We start from the raw sequence: 17,321 nt of genomic DNA on the forward strand, positions 1-17,321 counted from the left end.
AATGTGTTTTCATAAGTGTCGTAAATATGTTTTCATAGGTGTCGTAAATAATTTACCACTACTTGCGACTTCTGCAGGAAGGTCTCTGAGTGCTCACAGAACGGGCATGAAGGAGGGGCGTTGATTCAGCGACGCCGCAATGCTTCGGCCGTTCGATGCAAGACGTCAACGTGGCCGCCATATTGGAGAGGTAAAGACTGGCCTGTAAACCAAATACAAGTAAACGGGGGGGGGGCGGCGGGTTTTCTGGATTGTTATGTAACGCGTACATTTTTTAACCAATTTAAAGTAGACACTTCTCAATGTGACAACCATTTATTTTCACTTTTGTGAGTTGATTTATAACATGTGGATACAGCCTGCATGAAATAAAAAGGGCACGGGCAAAGTATCCAGCATGCGCTTTTTGTAGACCATCTTGGGAACATGACTACATTGTGTGTAGTCATGTGTGCTTGGATGCACGCACACACAAGACAATTTACCATTATCAACCACCAAACGTCTGCTGGTGGATCTCAGCAGTCTCTGGCCATCGTCCCAGCATGTTTGACTCTGTAGGTCTAGGTGGGTTTGAAGTAACCACATGTAATTTCTTGTAATTCATTGTCTTTCAAATCGTCTGGGAGAAAACCCTCAGGGTAAAGGTGTTATGTAGGGGGGTGAGGGAGGATGAGAGTCAGAGAGGGTACAAAATAAATAATCCAACAATACTGTGGTAAATGTGTGTCGATGCTTAAATGTATTGATACTCATGATATAAATCTTGATTAAACAAAGAATAAATTGTGAAATAGTTTTTATTTTACACCTGCAAAAATGTAGGGCACTCTGGTCCATTTCTGGAATTACAATAAATTGAATATAATTTGGACCACACTTTCAGCTAAATCTGTCAACTTTTCCCACCTATCCAACCTGAGCAAATCATCCCTCCCTCAAACGTGACACTTTCGCTCCGACTCAGACTGTGGGCACCAAACATGACCTGGTGAATGTATTTCAGCCACAGCAAATGTGGGAGGCTGGGCTAGGATGTGAGCTCGAGATAGGAAGACGGGGGGAAGGAAGCAGAAGCAAAGTAGACCAAGGATTCATGGTATTGAACTGCATGAGGACACGGGGAGAGGAATCTTAATCGGATCTAAGGAGGCTGTTGTGAGTTACCGACCGCTGTCTCTTTTTCTGTTAACGGGGCGGAGCAGGAGGCGAGATTGTCCCGGAAGATGTCCAATTCAGGCTATCAGGGGTTTGATTTGTCTTGTGTTGCATAGCAGACGCTGGACGAGACGAGGTGCACAACCCAATTTCAGCCAGTGTCTCGCTGCCTCGGAAGCCTTCCATAATGGGGGAACTAAAACAATAAAATGAACTAAATTCATCTTTGAGAGCTTGCAATTTGTCAAAATGTTCCAGGAAACCCAAAGTTCCGCTGAGCAACACACTAAATCAAAACACGTGGCAACAATTATTTGCTGACACTGATTTATCTAGGTCTGCTCTTCCTTGCTGATCTAAATATAGGGAGTTTGGCTCCCACCATGGAAACTGCCTCTTGGCCCCGTGTGACCCAAGCAGAATTTATGAAATACTTACAATACAGCAGACAACAGAGAACAATTAAAAATTTATTAGATATGGGGTTCACGTAATTTTAACATAATAACATGTTTAGGATCAATCAACCAATCGGCACATATGTGCAGGAGGATTATTAATAATAGTTAATACGCCATGTAAAACTGAGGCACATGGCTCATCATTTTATCCAAGCTCTATGTGTGAGTGTGTAGGGGGGGCATATGTTTATAACATACGTTTGTTGGGCAGCGGTTCTTGTATTCATTTGTTCAGTCTTTCACCAGTATCACACACCAGTTGCCCTGGTCATGGTAGCTGGTCTGAACTCTGACACCATCTACCTGACAACACACCTTCTCAATCTCTCCCTGCTGGAAGACATGGTAATAGCGGTGGAATACAGCTGCCGCCGTACTGGACTCTGGGATAGCGGGTGTAGCAGCAGCTTCAAAACCGGGACAGGATTTGCATGCATGATCAGTATCCTTTGTTGAGGATGGCAGGCTGGAATCCAGACAAGCATTAGGGGTCGCAACCTTAGCCGACATTGAGTCTGGGTGTGTGCTCCGTTGATTGGAATCAGTTGGTTCAGTCTTGCAGTCTGAAGCAGGCCCGATAGAAGGCAAGATATTTTCGGCGATCGAGGGGTTATCTTTAGAAACAGCCAAGGCCGTTTCTCTTATCATGTCACGGTTCCCAGCTTCTCTCCCTCCTTTCCTTCCCTTTCCCGCCTTGCCCTTCCCATCCTTCAGATGCCAGGGAACCAGCAAGTCCTGGGAGTTGAAAGCGGTGCGGTTGGTGTGGACACTCAGTTTCCCGTGGTGCACCTGGTCCTCGCCTGGCCTCTGATCTATGGGGCCACTGACCTCTGTATCTAGTCTGTCAACATTTGTGATGCCTACGTCGCCGTGGCTATTTACAGTCCTCTTGGGTGATGCGCTGCCCTCTGATTGGCCCTCTGCAGTGTTTGGGCTTCCGGAAGGTTCCCTGCTCTGGTGTTTGAGGTACTTTGACCTCTGCTTGTTGTATTCCTGTTCAAGAGCCCATACATAGATGAGAGCCCGACCTCCGGGCTTCAGCAGCCTCATCAGTTCCCTGACTGCAGCCAGGCGACGCTCCTATAAAACACACACACACACAATACCATTTCATAATGTCAGCTAAGGTTTATTTTGTGTGTGTACTTTGAACAAAAACTCATTTCACTTCTTTAGTTTGCGTGTCTATTGTTTATTCTTAGTGTCACGCAATAGTTTTTTTTTGCAGTGTCACACTGTCTCTGTGTGTGTGTGTGTGTGTGTGTGTGTGTGTGTGTGTGTGTGTGTGTGTGTGTGTGTGTGTGTGTGTGTGTGTGTGTGTGTGTGTGTGTGTGTGTGTGTGTGCTTACCGGTGTGGAAAAATGGTGTATCACAGCAATAGATATGCATGCATCACATGAGGCAGTGAGCATGGGGACGTTGAGGGCATCAGACACAAACGCCTGAAAACCCCTCTCTGCACAGATGTGGACCAGGGCACTGCTACGGTCACAACCCAACTGTAGACAGATGGACAGACAAATAGATAGAGAGCACCATTAAGGAAATATTTTTGGCGATGGATGACAAGAGAAGGAAGAAGGCAGGAAAGATGGGGGATAGTGTTTTGGTAAGTAAAGATGCAAATGTTACTTTTTCTTTGAATTTACTGAATCCATACTCATATAAAGGAAGAATAATTTTTACATCACTGTAGTAAATACATGTTTGCGTTCATGAATCCTCTCTGTACACCAGGAGAGGTGACAAGAAAGGGCACCAACCATTTCCTACTTCCTTTCTTTTTGCGAAATTGGGGAGCCCATGAAACTGCCAAACCAGATGTTTTACGGCGGAACAACAGCGTTGCAGAAGGGAGAACCGCTGTCGTTACTGATGCCCGTATGGACATTAAGTGCCAGTTAGAGGAGGGATTCGCCAGTCAACCAGAGGGCGCTTGTGAGGGCCTTTGTCTGTTCTGGGACACTGCAGAAACATGGCAGTGCAACATAGGAGAGGACCCGCTCACTATGTAGACATAAAAGGCTTATTCTAATGAAACGAAAATACAACAATTCTTCTTTTCATGGGATTTTACAGTCATTAAAACGTACACACAATATGATATTCATGTTATGTTCCACTTCTTCCAAATCCAATGCGCTAGATGCCGGTCAACTCTACACACTGAACCGTTAACCTATTTACCCACACCTTTAATCCACACTCAAAATCAATCACGCATAACAAACAGGCACAGAGTCAATCAGACACAGGTTTTCGACTAAAAGACAGCTGAGAATGTACCATGATCAGCCTACTACTCTCTTACGGTACGTTCACACCAAAAGATGCAAAATCGCAGAATAGCTCAAAACACAACGCTGTCCAAAATATTAATATCGCTATTATCGCTCATCACGTGAACCATTCGAACGTTCCATCTTGCTCCTCAAAACATCCAGATTGGTTGTCGGGTCATTTACAGCTAAATCGCTGATAGCTATTTGCATAGAGTTTAACTGTTTTCCACTCTCATTTACAGCTTTACAGCTTTAAAGCTATCGCTCAAGCGTTTTATTGCTCCTATCGCTTTATCGCGCATGTCTAATGAAAGTCAATTGGCGTTTGTCGCTCGAAACGCTTCATAGCTTTTGGTGTGAACGTACAGTTAGGCAATTCTATCATAAAGCAATTTATGACGCCTTAGACTTTGGCACGTGAACTTGCAAATATATAGATATTTTTTAAAGAATTAGCCAACGTCTCTGCATTCTAACACACTACTGTCCACCATCCTGTCCTGCCAACATCAGAAAACACCCACCGCCACTACTTCCGGGTTGACTCCCAGGTACTTCCCGTTTCCGCAGCCCACGTCGGCCAGCACAGCGCCAGGCACCAGGGAGGACAGGAAGTCACACACTCGCGGCCAGGGCGAGTGGCGCGTGCCGCTGAAGTGGGGGGCGATGGCGTCGTACACGCGGTGCACGTACTCCTCCTCCAGGCGGGCCGCATCGCCTTGGCAACGCGGGAGTGATGGGGCCGAGGGAAGTGAGGACGGAGCTCCCTGGCTGTCACACGCGGAGGGAAACGCTGAGGAGAGAGGAAGGATGAACGGTAAGCAGACGCGAAGAAGAGCACGCTTGACGAATGGTTAAGATGCATCACATTGATGCACCAACCAAACCATTAAAGGGTAGTTGTGACCACTGCAATAACATACTAATCGTTTACATATTAGAAGTCAGGGGGGAGTAACTACAATCGTGGACGCAGAGTTGTGCTGCTGAAGCTATATTGGAGACCGATGTTACAACCTGATGAGCCAAAAGGAAACTGAGTCACCTATCCAATTACCAATCAATGGAAGGAGATGAAACATCTTTACAGACACATATTCTCAATTACTTAGAGGCTTTGATACGGACACACTCTCCATCACTTTGTCACCATTCGTTGATATGCATGGATATGGGGTCAAATAGACAGAGTCATAGCTTCAGACAGCTGGCTAAACAGACATCATGTAGTGATGTCATTGATCACATCACAGGGAACTACCTCACTTAGCAGTTAGTATAGATTATTCTCACCAGGGTCTATGCTTTGTTACCATGGAAGGCCAGTGTATGCCGCTGTTGTTTACATATGCACAAACAATCAATTGGCTGAGTGGGTGGGGAGGCATCTCACCACATTGGCAGGGCGATCGCCTGATCCTGCGGAAGGTGAACGAGGTGCGGGTGCCCCTCTTGCTCAGGGTTAGATTGCCTGGATTTCCCAGGTCAGGGGTTATCGCTGCAGGGGGTTCGGGGTCGCAGGCAGGCACCATGTCAAACTTCCTGGGCGTGATCCTAGAGAGAGTATGAGCGATGGGAAGGAGTAAGTACCTTGGAATATAAATACTAAATGAAACCTGGTAATCCAAACAAAAGCATGTGAAATGACCTACAGGCAAGGCATTGCATCAAGTGGTAGATGCCTACGTCCAAAGTAACTGAAAAATAAATGAATAGCCCATATAAAGGAAATGCACGTGGAAATCGTTCCAAGACATAAATTAACACTAAGGATATAAAGGAAGGAAAAATTATAACTTATTTTTTTACATTAATCTATATAGCCCATTTGCCCTGTTACGCATGAATTAACCTCAGTAAATTCTATGAGGTTCATTCTGCAAAAAAAAAAAAGTACACATTTGATTTGCACTGTCAAGCTCACGCCATAAATTCCCTCCCGGGATGAATGACGTGTTTCCTTGACTCATCATACTAATGCTAATTAGTATGACGTCACATGATGTCACTAACACATCTACTATAACAGCTGATAGAAGGGAAAAAACATGAATGAACTGAACCGACCCGTGGCTCCAGAGGTGGCGGCTCTCCCCCTTCATCACCAGGAGGCTTCGCCCTGGCAACAGCACAGCCACCACGCGGCCGTCTGGATGACGGAACTCCATCACCGTCTGTGACCACAACCACACACACACACACACACTTAAAATGTTAACATCCATATCTATTGACCATCATTAGGATACCGTTTCTAAAAGCACTGTCATATACCTACATATTGGGGGGTATATATACTGAATAACAAGGATGTTTGTGTGTGTGTGTTTGTCATTGTGTTCGTAGATTGTGTTATAATTGACTGCAGCAACCGATTTCACTGTTTTTTTCTCATGGAAATGTTCATATTTTAGAATAATGGAATCTACCATCCACATATCAATTTGACCTAAATTCCTAATGAAATGCATCACTGTATGAGCTTCTGCACACTACTGCAGATTATGGAACCGTAGCCCTGGAAGTTTAAAGAGGATGAGTGAAGAATGGAGAGAGCAGCCTAATCTGATGGTATTCTCACTAGGGACCACAAGAGGTGTATTGATATGGTACATGATATGATAGCGTTGGATTGATACGTGTTATCCAGAATGAATGACTGACGGATGACAATGCTGCTGACCACACAGTGCCGCAGGACTTATTAATTCACCATTTCAATGTTGATGGAAACTAATTTGAGCAAAGATGCTTTTGTTTTGTATACACAGACCGTCACAAGAAGATGGTGATAAAAGAACAACGAATAATACACTTTATGATTGAGAGAGATGTCCCAGATATCACACCTTGGATCCAAGGCTCAGAGAGAGGATGGTGTCTTCAAAGGCTGAGTGAGTGTCAACGTGAGGGGGGATACCTATGTGCAGCGAGGTGTACAGTTAGCATGTTATTCAACCCCATTATGCAACAAGATAAGAGAACACAATCATTAGATTATATGCAACTAAATTTTTGGTTTTCTTAGTTTGGTCAAGTTTGTGTTTCTGTCAGCATAATTGTTTTTTTTTTTTACGCCAAACTAAAACCTATGCAAGTACATAAGCATTGACGAAAAAAACAAATGTGGGCCAGGTAAAACTCTGGTGCCATCTTGTGGCAAAAAAAGGGATATATAAGTATTTTTTTTATCGCAATAGATAGCTTCTACATTGCTAGAAATTGTAGAAAGATAAACTATAATTTTATTGTATATATTATGTACCCACCTTGTCCCGGCTGGTATTGATTGACAGTCAGTTGGTCTGGCATGGCTCCGATGTGTCCGTCCTTCAAACATCTCTCCAGTATAGGCACACACTCATCAGGAAGGCCTAGCAATAAAACAAATACATCTTAATATTCCTGAGCATTGAATGCCAGCTTCCTTGACCGTTTCCTTTAATTGTGGCAAATGTACTGTATGAGTATAAGTACTACCTCCCGTTTGGACTGGAGGTCACATGACATGACATCGCGATAGGCTGATAGGAAGAAGATGTGGTTGTTGGTTGGTTTGAAGTGCAGAACTTACCGACCGATAAAGGTTTGTCTTTCTCCACATTGTTTGTGTCGTAGCGAAACTCATAACCGTAATGCTTCACTCGTCTGTGTTTCAAAGCCTTCTGAGCTATAAATAACAAACAAAGGTAAAGGTCAATGTTTTTAAAGGGTAAGAACAAATAAAAAACACAAATCTATGGTAAGATACATAGGTAGTATTCTTGTCTCTTACCTGTGTCATCATCAAACGTGACCCAATCGACAGCTGCCAACAGCAAAGCCTCTTCCTCTGAAGAGACGAAGTCCTCGACCAATGAGAGGCCTTCTGGGAGAGGCACATGCTCCTCTGCCTCACAGGGTACTGCTCAAATCACAACACAAGGTGCAACCCTTTTAAAACACATTTTTGCAAAAACGAATTGTCAACAATGACCCAAACAAGTGAGTGAATGAGTGTTAATAGACTGTTACCTGAATCAACAAAACTGAGGTAGAGTGTCACACTGTTGTCTCCACAATGCAACAGGTGTCCATTGAGAAGGCCATGAGCTTTCTGGGCACTCTGCTCTGAACTGTATGTACATTAAAAGCAACACTCAACAGCAAGTGAACTAACTACCATTTAAAATCAAAGCATGCCATCTATACCCTGAAACAGAACCTCTTGATTCTGAAAAGGGACAGATCATCACAATAAGACCATGATCTTAAGATTGACATGACAACTGAATATTTCCAAATACATAAAGATGTGGTATAGTTGAGATTTTGCTAATAGTATTCAAGTACTAGTCCTACCTGTATGTAGCAAAGGCATATGGTTTATGAGGAGACATGATAATGGTCTCCAGCTCACCCATCTCCTTCATGGCTGCACACAGCTGCTCTCGGCTCACCCCATTCCCCAGCCCACCGTTAGCCACCACCAGACTCTATAGAAGACATCAACAACTCCTTAACTTCTCTACAGAATGAATAATGTCTTGAAATCAAAATGATGGGACAGACGGATTAATTCTTCAATCAATGCTTCTATTAAATACTACTTTAATGCAACTACTTATCATAAAAAATATATCATAGCCGAATAAGCCGATAATTACTTGTAAAGAGTAACGAACAGCATTAATACGTCTTCAAATATCTATAGTTATTTAAAGACGCATACGTTTTTCTCAGTCGCTTTGTTACATTTCTCAGATCAGTATTGAAATTCTCAAGACTACTTGTTCAATCTTCACATCATTGTGTCACTTGTGCACATCAAAAAAGCGGTTTCCCATTTCTTTGTACAAGTTGCAAATGCTTTGGTACATCCATGCAAATGATTATGTACAATTCTCTGCTCTTTCCTACATTATCAATCGCTTATTTCATGTTGATCAAAATGTATTACAATGGATCTGTTGAATAGTCTCAGCCCCACAACATTTAGGTAGTTCATTGCATAAGTCTTTACATGCAAAATGGTTGAACAAGTTGTCATAATATGTCAACCATCTATCTATACATTTCCATTAGACTTTTTAAATCTTTTTTTATCTGTATTACCAGACTCGGTAATTTGCTCCCAGGTGAATCTTGACTTTCTCTAATGAAGGGAAATGTATGACGCCTAAGATCAACCAACGATCAACCAGTTTACTGAAATAGCTGAAAGGTGCATCTCATGAAGATATTTGTGTAATGTGGATGAGAATTTGTGGCCAAACAGACAGGAATGTCAGCAGGTGAAGGAAGACTGCACTGCAATTCCTACAGCACTGCATGTACAGTTTACACTAAGGAGATTGTCCTATGCTCAAATTTCTAATTCTGTATCGCAATGACATGGTCTGTCAACAAATTACAGTAGGCTACAAACAGTAAAAGCGAAAATGTGAGTCTCTTGCAATCCATCTCCCACACTAAGTGTAACTTAGTGTGGGAGACACTTACAATAATTGTCTTCAAAACTTTATCCATTGTTTACATCAGAACATCCCTCAAGAGTACACATATATACAAAATGACAGTTAAAGATATTTGACTGAATTATCCGTACACAATGACACAAGGACTGTTCATTCTGGTGGCACTGACATGTACATTGACACAGATATTTACTTTTGAGAGATGAACTAAGGATTTTGAGCAAGAGACTAGCTTTTGCAGGTAATCCATAGTGTTTTGCTATTTGTACGAGAAATGTACTAAAGCGACTGAGAAAAACTGTAATGCGGTTCATAGTAATGCAGTGGTGAGAGAGGTCCCCCCTTCACTATATAGCGTCTTTGAGTGTCTAGAAAAGCGCTATATAAATTCAATCAATTATTAATATTATTACAGGGAAATCTATACCGGTAGCATACACTAATTAAAAACAAAGCACTTGAAGAATATCATAAGGTTATGATTTAGTTCAGTACTTTAAGTAACCATGGAGCGGTTCCTGTCTTTACAACACTGCTGTTTACTGCCTTCTTGTTTTACTTGTACGTATCATTATTTTTTACCTTAGTGACGTGCGATGCTGTTTTAATACCGTCATGTTTTAGTAAAATATGGCATGCTTTCATTTGTTTTCGGATGAGTTTCTTCCGCTCTTTACTCATTTTGACAGCATTCACGCTGGCCTCACTGAGCTCCATGGTCTTACTGTTATCTGTGTCCGGGTGCAACGTAACGTGATTATAAGTTCCGCTCTACAATAACAGGCGCCGTCGTTTCTTTCATTTGCACGATAGCCTATTGACGGAGATAGTTGTGCATTTGGTCGCTTATTTGTTCTGTGTCTGTGCACAGAAAGGTCTCCAATGATGCGCTTTGGAGAATGCGTGCATCCCGCTACCAAAGTGTCGTAGGCTTTAGTTGTTAATAATATGAATGTTGATTACATTATTATTATGCAGAAAAAATTGATGTGGGAACTCCAATCACGCCAAGCTTAACCTTCAAGCCCAAAGCTATGCTAAATGGCTATTAGATTAATGTTATTATGGACTAGCAAGTCCCACATGCGAGAGTTGTTCAGTCCAGCAGCATGAAAAAAGTCAGACAAATTCTAAAGATATATATATATATATATTATATATATCAAAGGCAGAGGGAATTTAAAAATAAATATATATATATAATATATATATATATATTTATTTTTAAATTCCCTCTGCCTTTGGCCCCTCCACAACTGTCCACCTTACACCCGCAGTCCGATGGCCCTGAATAGAGTCATTTTCATGACTATGAGCATGAAAAGGTGTGATAACGGGTGGCTCTGCACACCTGTTGGTGTGACTATCATTGTAAAGACAGAGGTCGCATTTAGATTTAAATATAATATCGTATCGTGGATGACGACCTCTAGTGGCCGTGGAGGTGAAATGCGTAAATCACACGTGTTTGATTTGTAAACACACCGGGCGGCACTTGCCTGATTACAGCACGTGAGGTGAGTGAGCACGGGTGAGGCAATAAAGGTCCGCGATTTCCGGTCGGGCCATGAAGGGTTGTGCATGGGAGAACACGAGAGCACGTATTGGTATGTAATTTATTTTTTGAACTAATGTGTAGTTTGCATAATGCGCATGTTTCTGGCACTTTTTTCAGTTTTTCATGTCTTCCATGTGACAGCGCATGGGACGACGCGTCTTGGGCACGTTTGGTGGAGGCGCACATGGTGGAAATGATTGTATGGAAAACCATTGATATTAGATAACAAAGTGATATTAGATATCATAGTGATATTGTAATTATATAAATTTGTTTATGATTTCGAACCGGTTTATTTGGATTTGTTTATGATAATATCTAACAGATTTATTGGATTTGATTTAAATGTTTGATGAGGCATTTTGATTTATTTGAGAACTAACTGATTTAATTTCTCTTTATCAATAGGTTTTCAACCTAATTCTAATCCTAATCACAATCCTGAATGCTTGTTGTTCATGTTCAAAACAATTCATGTTCAATAAAATCAAGGAGAAGGATTTGAGCTGTCCTGCGTCCTCTGTCTAATTGTGCCATTTCAAGTTGGGCAAGCACAAATGAGAACATAACCCAGGTAACTTGACAGTTGAAAACCAGCGGAGCAGCTTGGAGAAGAGGATATAAGGCCTTGGAAGTCCAGGAAAAGCTGTTGACGCAGGATAAAAGAGCTGTGCTGGTCCGTGAGGTCAAGATGGCGGAAGATGTCGTGGGAAAGACGGGGAAGCAGCTCAAGAAGGAGAGAACCGCTGCGAAAAGCCCCTTCACCAGACAGGCCAACTTCCTCAGCAAAGGGGCAGACAGCATGGTGAAAGCAGAGCTGAGGGAGGAGTTCGCCGAGCTCTCATACTGCCGGAAAATCATTCTTGAAGCGAATGATGATTACAAGACAGGGCTTTTGGCTGAGTCTCAAGAGTCAGAAGAGGAAGACACGGTTCTCGAGGAGAAGGAGGAGCTAGACATTGAGAGAACCGCTAACAAAGCAGAAGCAAGGTTTGGAGAAATTAGAAGAATTGTCCAAACAAACCTGTGGTCCAGATATGGCCAAGATATGCTATCACAACTGCAATCATTGAAGGTGAGAAGGCCTGCGGTCAGGCGGAGAAGTTACCTGTGGAGAGTACTCACCTGGATGCATATGAGGTGCACCTGGTTCTACTGGAGAAAAGGATCAATGAGGCTGCCAGAGTTATGTCAACCTGAGAGCGGTGGATCCCCAAGGCTGAAAGAGAGGAGCTAGATGGCAGGGTCAAGGACCTGAAAGCTTTGAACGGCAACCTTAAACTGAGGAAGGCTGAGTTTGTCACTGCACGGAGGATGTCAAAGGATGCGCTGGCTGCAGGAGCCTCAGGACCTGAAGCAGTTAGAGCACATCCCCCGCCAGCAAAACCAATTGTCAGAATAAAACCAACCACACTGCCCATCTTCTCAGGCTGCAAATTAGAATACCACAGATGAAGAAGAAAGACTGGAAGAGCCTTCAAAGACAGGGAGAGCCGTCTGGCTCAGCCAAAGTCAAGAATAATCAACTCCTGGACAGCGTGGATGACAAGATTGGGAAGGATATCCGGCTGTCAACCTACAACACTGCAGAGGATATGTTCAGAGTCATGGACAACCGGTATGGAAATAAATCGACCATTGCCATAGAAATCCTGGAGGAGTTGGAGCGAATACCCCCTGCAAGGGGAAGCCAGCCAAGGAGAGTCATCGACCTGATCCAAGCAGTGGAAAAATCCCTAGCAGACCTCACAGAGCTGGGAAACTCTGGAGCAATCAAGAACCCTCTCGTCATTAAATCCATTGAGAGCAAGTTAACCGACTTTGTAAAGAGACTCTGGCTAGCCTTCATGGTGAATTCTAGCAATAATGTCACCACAGACAACCACTTTGACATGCTCCTGATGTTCCTGAAGAATCAAGAAGAGATCCTAGAGAGACTTGACCAGCTAAGGTGTGTGGAGAAGATGGAGAAACCAGAATGTGAGAAGAAATATGATAGAAAGTATGCTTCTACAAGAACCACAAAGAAAGTAGGGCTGGAAGATGTGTTGTCTGTGGTGATGAAAGGCTCATTGACAAGATTTTCTTCTATAGAAAGTTCAAAGGGCTGAAGCCTCAAGAGAAGAATGCTGTTGTAAAGAAGCTGGGAGCATGCAGAAAATGTCTTGGATGTCATGAAGATGATGGATACTGAAGAGACACTTTCCTATGCAGGAACAAAGACTGTAAGAAGGGAGACTCCTCAGATGACCATTAGTTTATTTGCCCCAAAGGAGAATACGAGAGTGGAAACTTGGAGAGAAGTGGGAAAGACGGCAGAGGAAAGAGCAAACTGACAGCCGAACAGGAAGGATTCTTGGCTGAGCTGTCCTCAGTGCAAGCAGAAAGGTGCAGAATGGCATTCACAAACAAAGCTACAGAGGGTGGCATGAAGAACCATCAGTCCCAGCTATTGAAGAAAAGTGGCCTGTGCGAGCTTCCTGTCATTATGATGCTGATGGCGGTAACTGCTAATGCTGGGCAGAAGGTTGGAGCTCTGGTTGATCTTGCCTCAAACACAAACTATGTCACCCATTGGGGTGCACACAGGCTGAGGCTGCGGAGTGAAGAAGTAACCCTGGTTGTGCATGGTGTAGGCGGAATGACCATTGAGGTGAACACAGAAAGATATCTTCTCAGAGTCAGAGTGAAGACCCCCAAAGGGGCGGAGAAGGCTCATGAACTGATCTGTTACGGCCTGCATGAGATTGCCAAGGTGCACAAAGTTGTCAAGCCGGAAAAGTTGCAGAAGTTCTTCCCAGAAGTAAAGCTGGAGGAATTAAGGAAGCCGGAAAAGATCATCAGCCATCGCGAGGGAAGACTTGCTCCACAAAGGGTTAAAGTTGTTGGGGACCTCGTCTTGTGGGAGAGTCCATTGGGAATGACAGTGGGCGGAGCACACCCCGACCTGTTCGAGGAGATAGAGGTGGCAGCACATGAGTCCAAAACACACTTCGCTCGCTCCATGAGAACTGCTGCAGTCAAGTAGGATTAATTATGTGTCATACTGTCACAGCCAATATTAAAACAAAATCGAATGTGGGCAGTGGGACAAAAAATCTATTTCCCCACAAAAACAATATTTTATTGATTTGTATAAAAACAATTTAGCTCATTAATTTGCAGAAGTTCTTCCCAGAAGTAAAGCTGGAGGAATTAAGGAAGCCGGAAAAGATCATCAGCCATCGCGAGGGAAGACTTGCTCCACAAAGGGTTAAAGTTGTTGGGGACCTCGTCTTGTGGGAGAGTCCATTGGGAATGACAGTGGGCGGAGCACACCCCGACCTGTTCGAGGAGATAGAGGTGGCAGCACATGAGTCCAAAACACACTTCGCTCGCTCCATGAGAACTGCTGCAGTCAAGTAGGATTAATTATGTGTCATACTGTCACAGCCAATATTAAAACAAAATCGAATGTGGGCAGTGGGACAAAAAATCTATTTCCCCACAAAAACAATATTTTATTGATTTGTATAAAAACAATTTAGCTCATTAATTGGAAAAGAGCTTGAGGTAAGACGTTTTCTGAACAATAATGCATGGTATAAAGTTAAACACATAATGCACTGCTGTATTCAACTTTTAAGAGCTGCAATGTGAGGGGCCAGCCACATGCCCTTTAAACCACCACGACAACAACATTTCCAATTCTGGGTTCAACTGAACAATTAACGCGGCAATATTCGAGGGGCTTTGGCACATCAAATGATGGAACAAGCATCCCGTACTGGTTCAACTGCTCCTGCAGGAAGAGAGCCACTTGTAGCAGCTCCGACTGGGCTTTTCTCCTGAACAGTCCCAATGACTTCAGATGTCTGCGCAATGTTGACATACTTATATTAATGCCCTCCTCACTTTTAAGGAACATCCATATTTCCCAATGCCTCAACCCGAGCAGGAAATAAAGCACGATAGCGTCGGATAGCGTCATCTTTGCCGGCCAATAACTTCAGATGTCTGCGCAATGTTGACATACTTATATTAATGCCCTCCTCACTTTTAAGGAACATCAATATTACCCAATGCCTCAACCCGAGCAGGAGATTAAATACGATAGCGTCAGATAGCGTCATCTTTGCCGGCCTGCAGCTAGACAGCAACGTTATTGATGAATGAGAGGCGTGATCCTTTTCTCGTAAACGAGATCCTTATGTCGTAAATATGATATTTTATCTCGTGATTACGAGATCCTTATCTCATAATTACGAGATCCGTATCTCGTAATTACAAGATCTTTTCTCGTAATTACGAGATATTATCTCGTAATTACGAGATCCTGAGTGTGCTAACGGCTACATTAGCTGTGAAACTTTTTTTTATTTGGTGAATGCTCAGCGCCACCGTAAGTATCCGTGTAATAAGCGGGATAATATATAGAACTTTGCCGGTCATTATCGTAAAATAAGCCCCTTCATGGCGAAGCATGACACCTCCGCTGCGCGTCAGTGTCCTGTTCGCCCTGTCAGGGCTTATTTTCTCGATAATGACCGGCGTTCTATACATTATCCCTTACTTAATTTACCCCTAGGAAAGACGTTGACCCTATGAAGACGCTATGGCCACGTTGCTTGGCAATGCCTGCATATGGGAGATATTAAATAGTCCGCTCGACTTGTAAAAATAATGTAGGCTTTTTGTACATAGGTAGGCTAATGGATATCATGTGAATGGTAATGCAAACGATCTTTTCAGTTTTATCATCAAGTGCAGGCTGTAATTATTTTAGCTACAGTAGCGGTAGCTGCTAGGCTAGGCTTTTTATCAAGTTTTTGGGAAAGTGTAGAGGAAGGCTATACCTTTCTTGGTAAAAAAACTGGGTGACGAACTGTCGACCGCTTTGAGCTCTTTCCTCTCCCTATTTCCTCTCTTTCCTTCCCTGACAACCTGACTAATTTCACCGACCGGGATACACACAAACTGACTTTAGACTGCTAGTTTAAGACACTAGCAGTCTGCACTTGCTTCACAACGATCTGCCTGGCTGCTACTTTGCTCTGCAGTAGCGTAAGACTTGGGCTGTACCAAATAATGAAAAATGAGAGATGTGATGTGATAATAGGTGATAAAAGGTGATAATAGGGTGAAGACTTTCTAATGATTTTTGTAAAAATGGAGAAACAAACCACAACAAAACAAGGAAACAAACCACCTTAATTTGATGATTTAATCCGAAAAATATAACTTTATAATTATCATTATTTTTTTTAATAATACCACCAGTGTCCTCTGGGGCGCCCCCGTCAGTGCTGCGCCCCTGGAATCATCCTAATTTACCCCCCCCTAAGGACGTCCCTGGTCCTGTCAAACTTCCATGACCCGACAGCTTTTGGGTCAGTGACGAGGAAGGCGAATGGTCAACGCCAAGCGGAGGTTCACGTGCCAGCCTGCCTTGCTGACTATCAGTAGCACATAAAGGGAGTAGACCTTCTGGACCAGATGGATACTACCAGATCCAGCATAGGTCTACAAAGTGGTTGAGGGGGCTGTCCTTTCCCCACCCCTCCCAACTCCTTTCCCACCTCTCTTTCATACCAAGGTGCCTTGGTCTTTGTGTTGGCATGTTTTAAAATTGTATTTGTTATATTAAAGGTTATTTGTGATTTTTGAGATTTTTTATAAAAATGTGTTGGTATGTTAGTGCTAATGGTGCATATTTTTAGCTTATAAATGCAATTTATTTCATGTTTCTATGTGCTACAGAGGCTTAGATATTAAGGTTTTCATATATGTTAACAATTCCTAGTATTTTTCAAAAAACCCTCAGGAGATAAGAACATCTATTATAAATAGGTTTTTATAGGCGTTTTAGGAGTAAATGGGTTAACACAAAAAGCCCGACCCTGGGTCAAACTCGAGCCTAAAAACCTATACAATGAGGCTGAATACGCTTAGAATGGAAACCTTTTGAAGAACCTCATTAGAATTCAATTCAATTCAATTCAATTCAATTTTCTTTATTTCGCCATGTACACAGGTACTAGGAATTTTGAATGGTATTCTCCATGCAGGCTGGAGCATAAAAAATAGAACATAGAACAGAACAAAGGGACAAGACAGAACAACAATACAAGAAAGTACCAGTATGACCATGGAGGTAGTGCAATATTAGAATTGTTAAATAAGTTAAATAAATAAAGTAAAGTGCTGAGAGGAGCCATAAAGCTCATGTGCAAGGGCTGTTTATGAGGGCTATTGCTTGTGGAAAAAAGCTATTGAGGTGACGTGAGGTTTTTGTCATGATGGCCCTATATCGCCGTCCAGAGGGTAGACGGTTAAAGAGGCAGTTGGCAGGATGTGAGGGGTCTGCTGTGATCTTCACAGCTTTCCTGCGGGATCTGGAGCTGTGGAGGTCCTTGATGGAAGGAAG

At 42.9% G+C, this 17,321-nt stretch overlaps 2 protein-coding genes across 3 annotated transcripts; one reads left to right on the plus strand and one right to left on the minus strand.

Annotated features, from left to right (window-relative positions):
• Positions 1–54: 54 nt before the first annotated feature.
• Positions 55–10,091, minus strand: alkbh8 (alkB homolog 8, tRNA methyltransferase). Its single transcript, XM_056610862.1, has 12 exons — positions 9,940–10,091; positions 8,243–8,376; positions 7,916–8,016; positions 7,677–7,805; positions 7,476–7,571; positions 7,171–7,275; positions 6,751–6,821; positions 5,969–6,075; positions 5,295–5,455; positions 4,426–4,694; positions 2,969–3,118; positions 55–2,699 (listed from the first exon to the last, which is right to left on the minus strand). Exons 1-12 carry the CDS (start codon positions 10,072–10,074, stop codon positions 1,851–1,853), a joined length of 2,307 nt encoding a protein of 768 aa, XP_056466837.1. The 5' UTR covers positions 10,075–10,091; the 3' UTR covers positions 55–1,850.
• Positions 10,092–10,857: 766 nt separating this feature from the next.
• On the plus strand, positions 10,858–13,178 carry LOC130405338 (uncharacterized). Of its 2 annotated transcripts, none has more exons than XM_056610397.1 (2): positions 10,858–10,964; positions 11,324–13,178. In XM_056610397.1, the coding sequence occupies exon 2, from the start codon at positions 12,367–12,369 to the stop codon at positions 13,024–13,026; it is 660 nt and encodes a 219-aa protein (XP_056466372.1). In that variant the 5' UTR covers positions 10,858–10,964; positions 11,324–12,366; the 3' UTR covers positions 13,027–13,178. The 2 variants fall into 2 exon arrangements, with proteins under 2 accessions (XP_056466372.1, XP_056466373.1); XM_056610398.1 differs by lacking the exon at positions 10,858–10,964 and adding an exon at positions 11,098–11,114.
• The last annotated feature ends 4,143 nt before the right edge of the window (positions 13,179–17,321 follow it).

This window comes from Gadus chalcogrammus, chromosome 16 (assembly GCF_026213295.1).
Source record: "Gadus chalcogrammus isolate NIFS_2021 chromosome 16, NIFS_Gcha_1.0, whole genome shotgun sequence".
NCBI lineage: Eukaryota > Metazoa > Chordata > Actinopteri > Gadiformes > Gadidae > Gadus > Gadus chalcogrammus.

Coding starts and splice junctions, on each gene's coding strand:
- alkbh8 (XM_056610862.1), bottom strand. CDS start 10,074: ATGGAGCTCAGTGAGGCCAGCGTGAATGCTGTCAAAATGAGTAAAGAG. Junction 7,276..7,475: donor AGACAAACCTTTATCGGTCG/GTAAGTTCTGCA, acceptor TTTTATTGCTAG/GCCTTCCTGATGAGTGTGTG. Junction 4,695..5,294: donor GCGATCGCCCTGCCAATGTG/GTGAGATGCCTC, acceptor CTCTCTCCTCAG/CGTTTCCCTCCGCGTGTGAC.
- LOC130405338 (XM_056610397.1), top strand. CDS start 12,367: ATGAAGAAGAAAGACTGGAAGAGCCTTCAAAGACAGGGAGAGCCGTCT.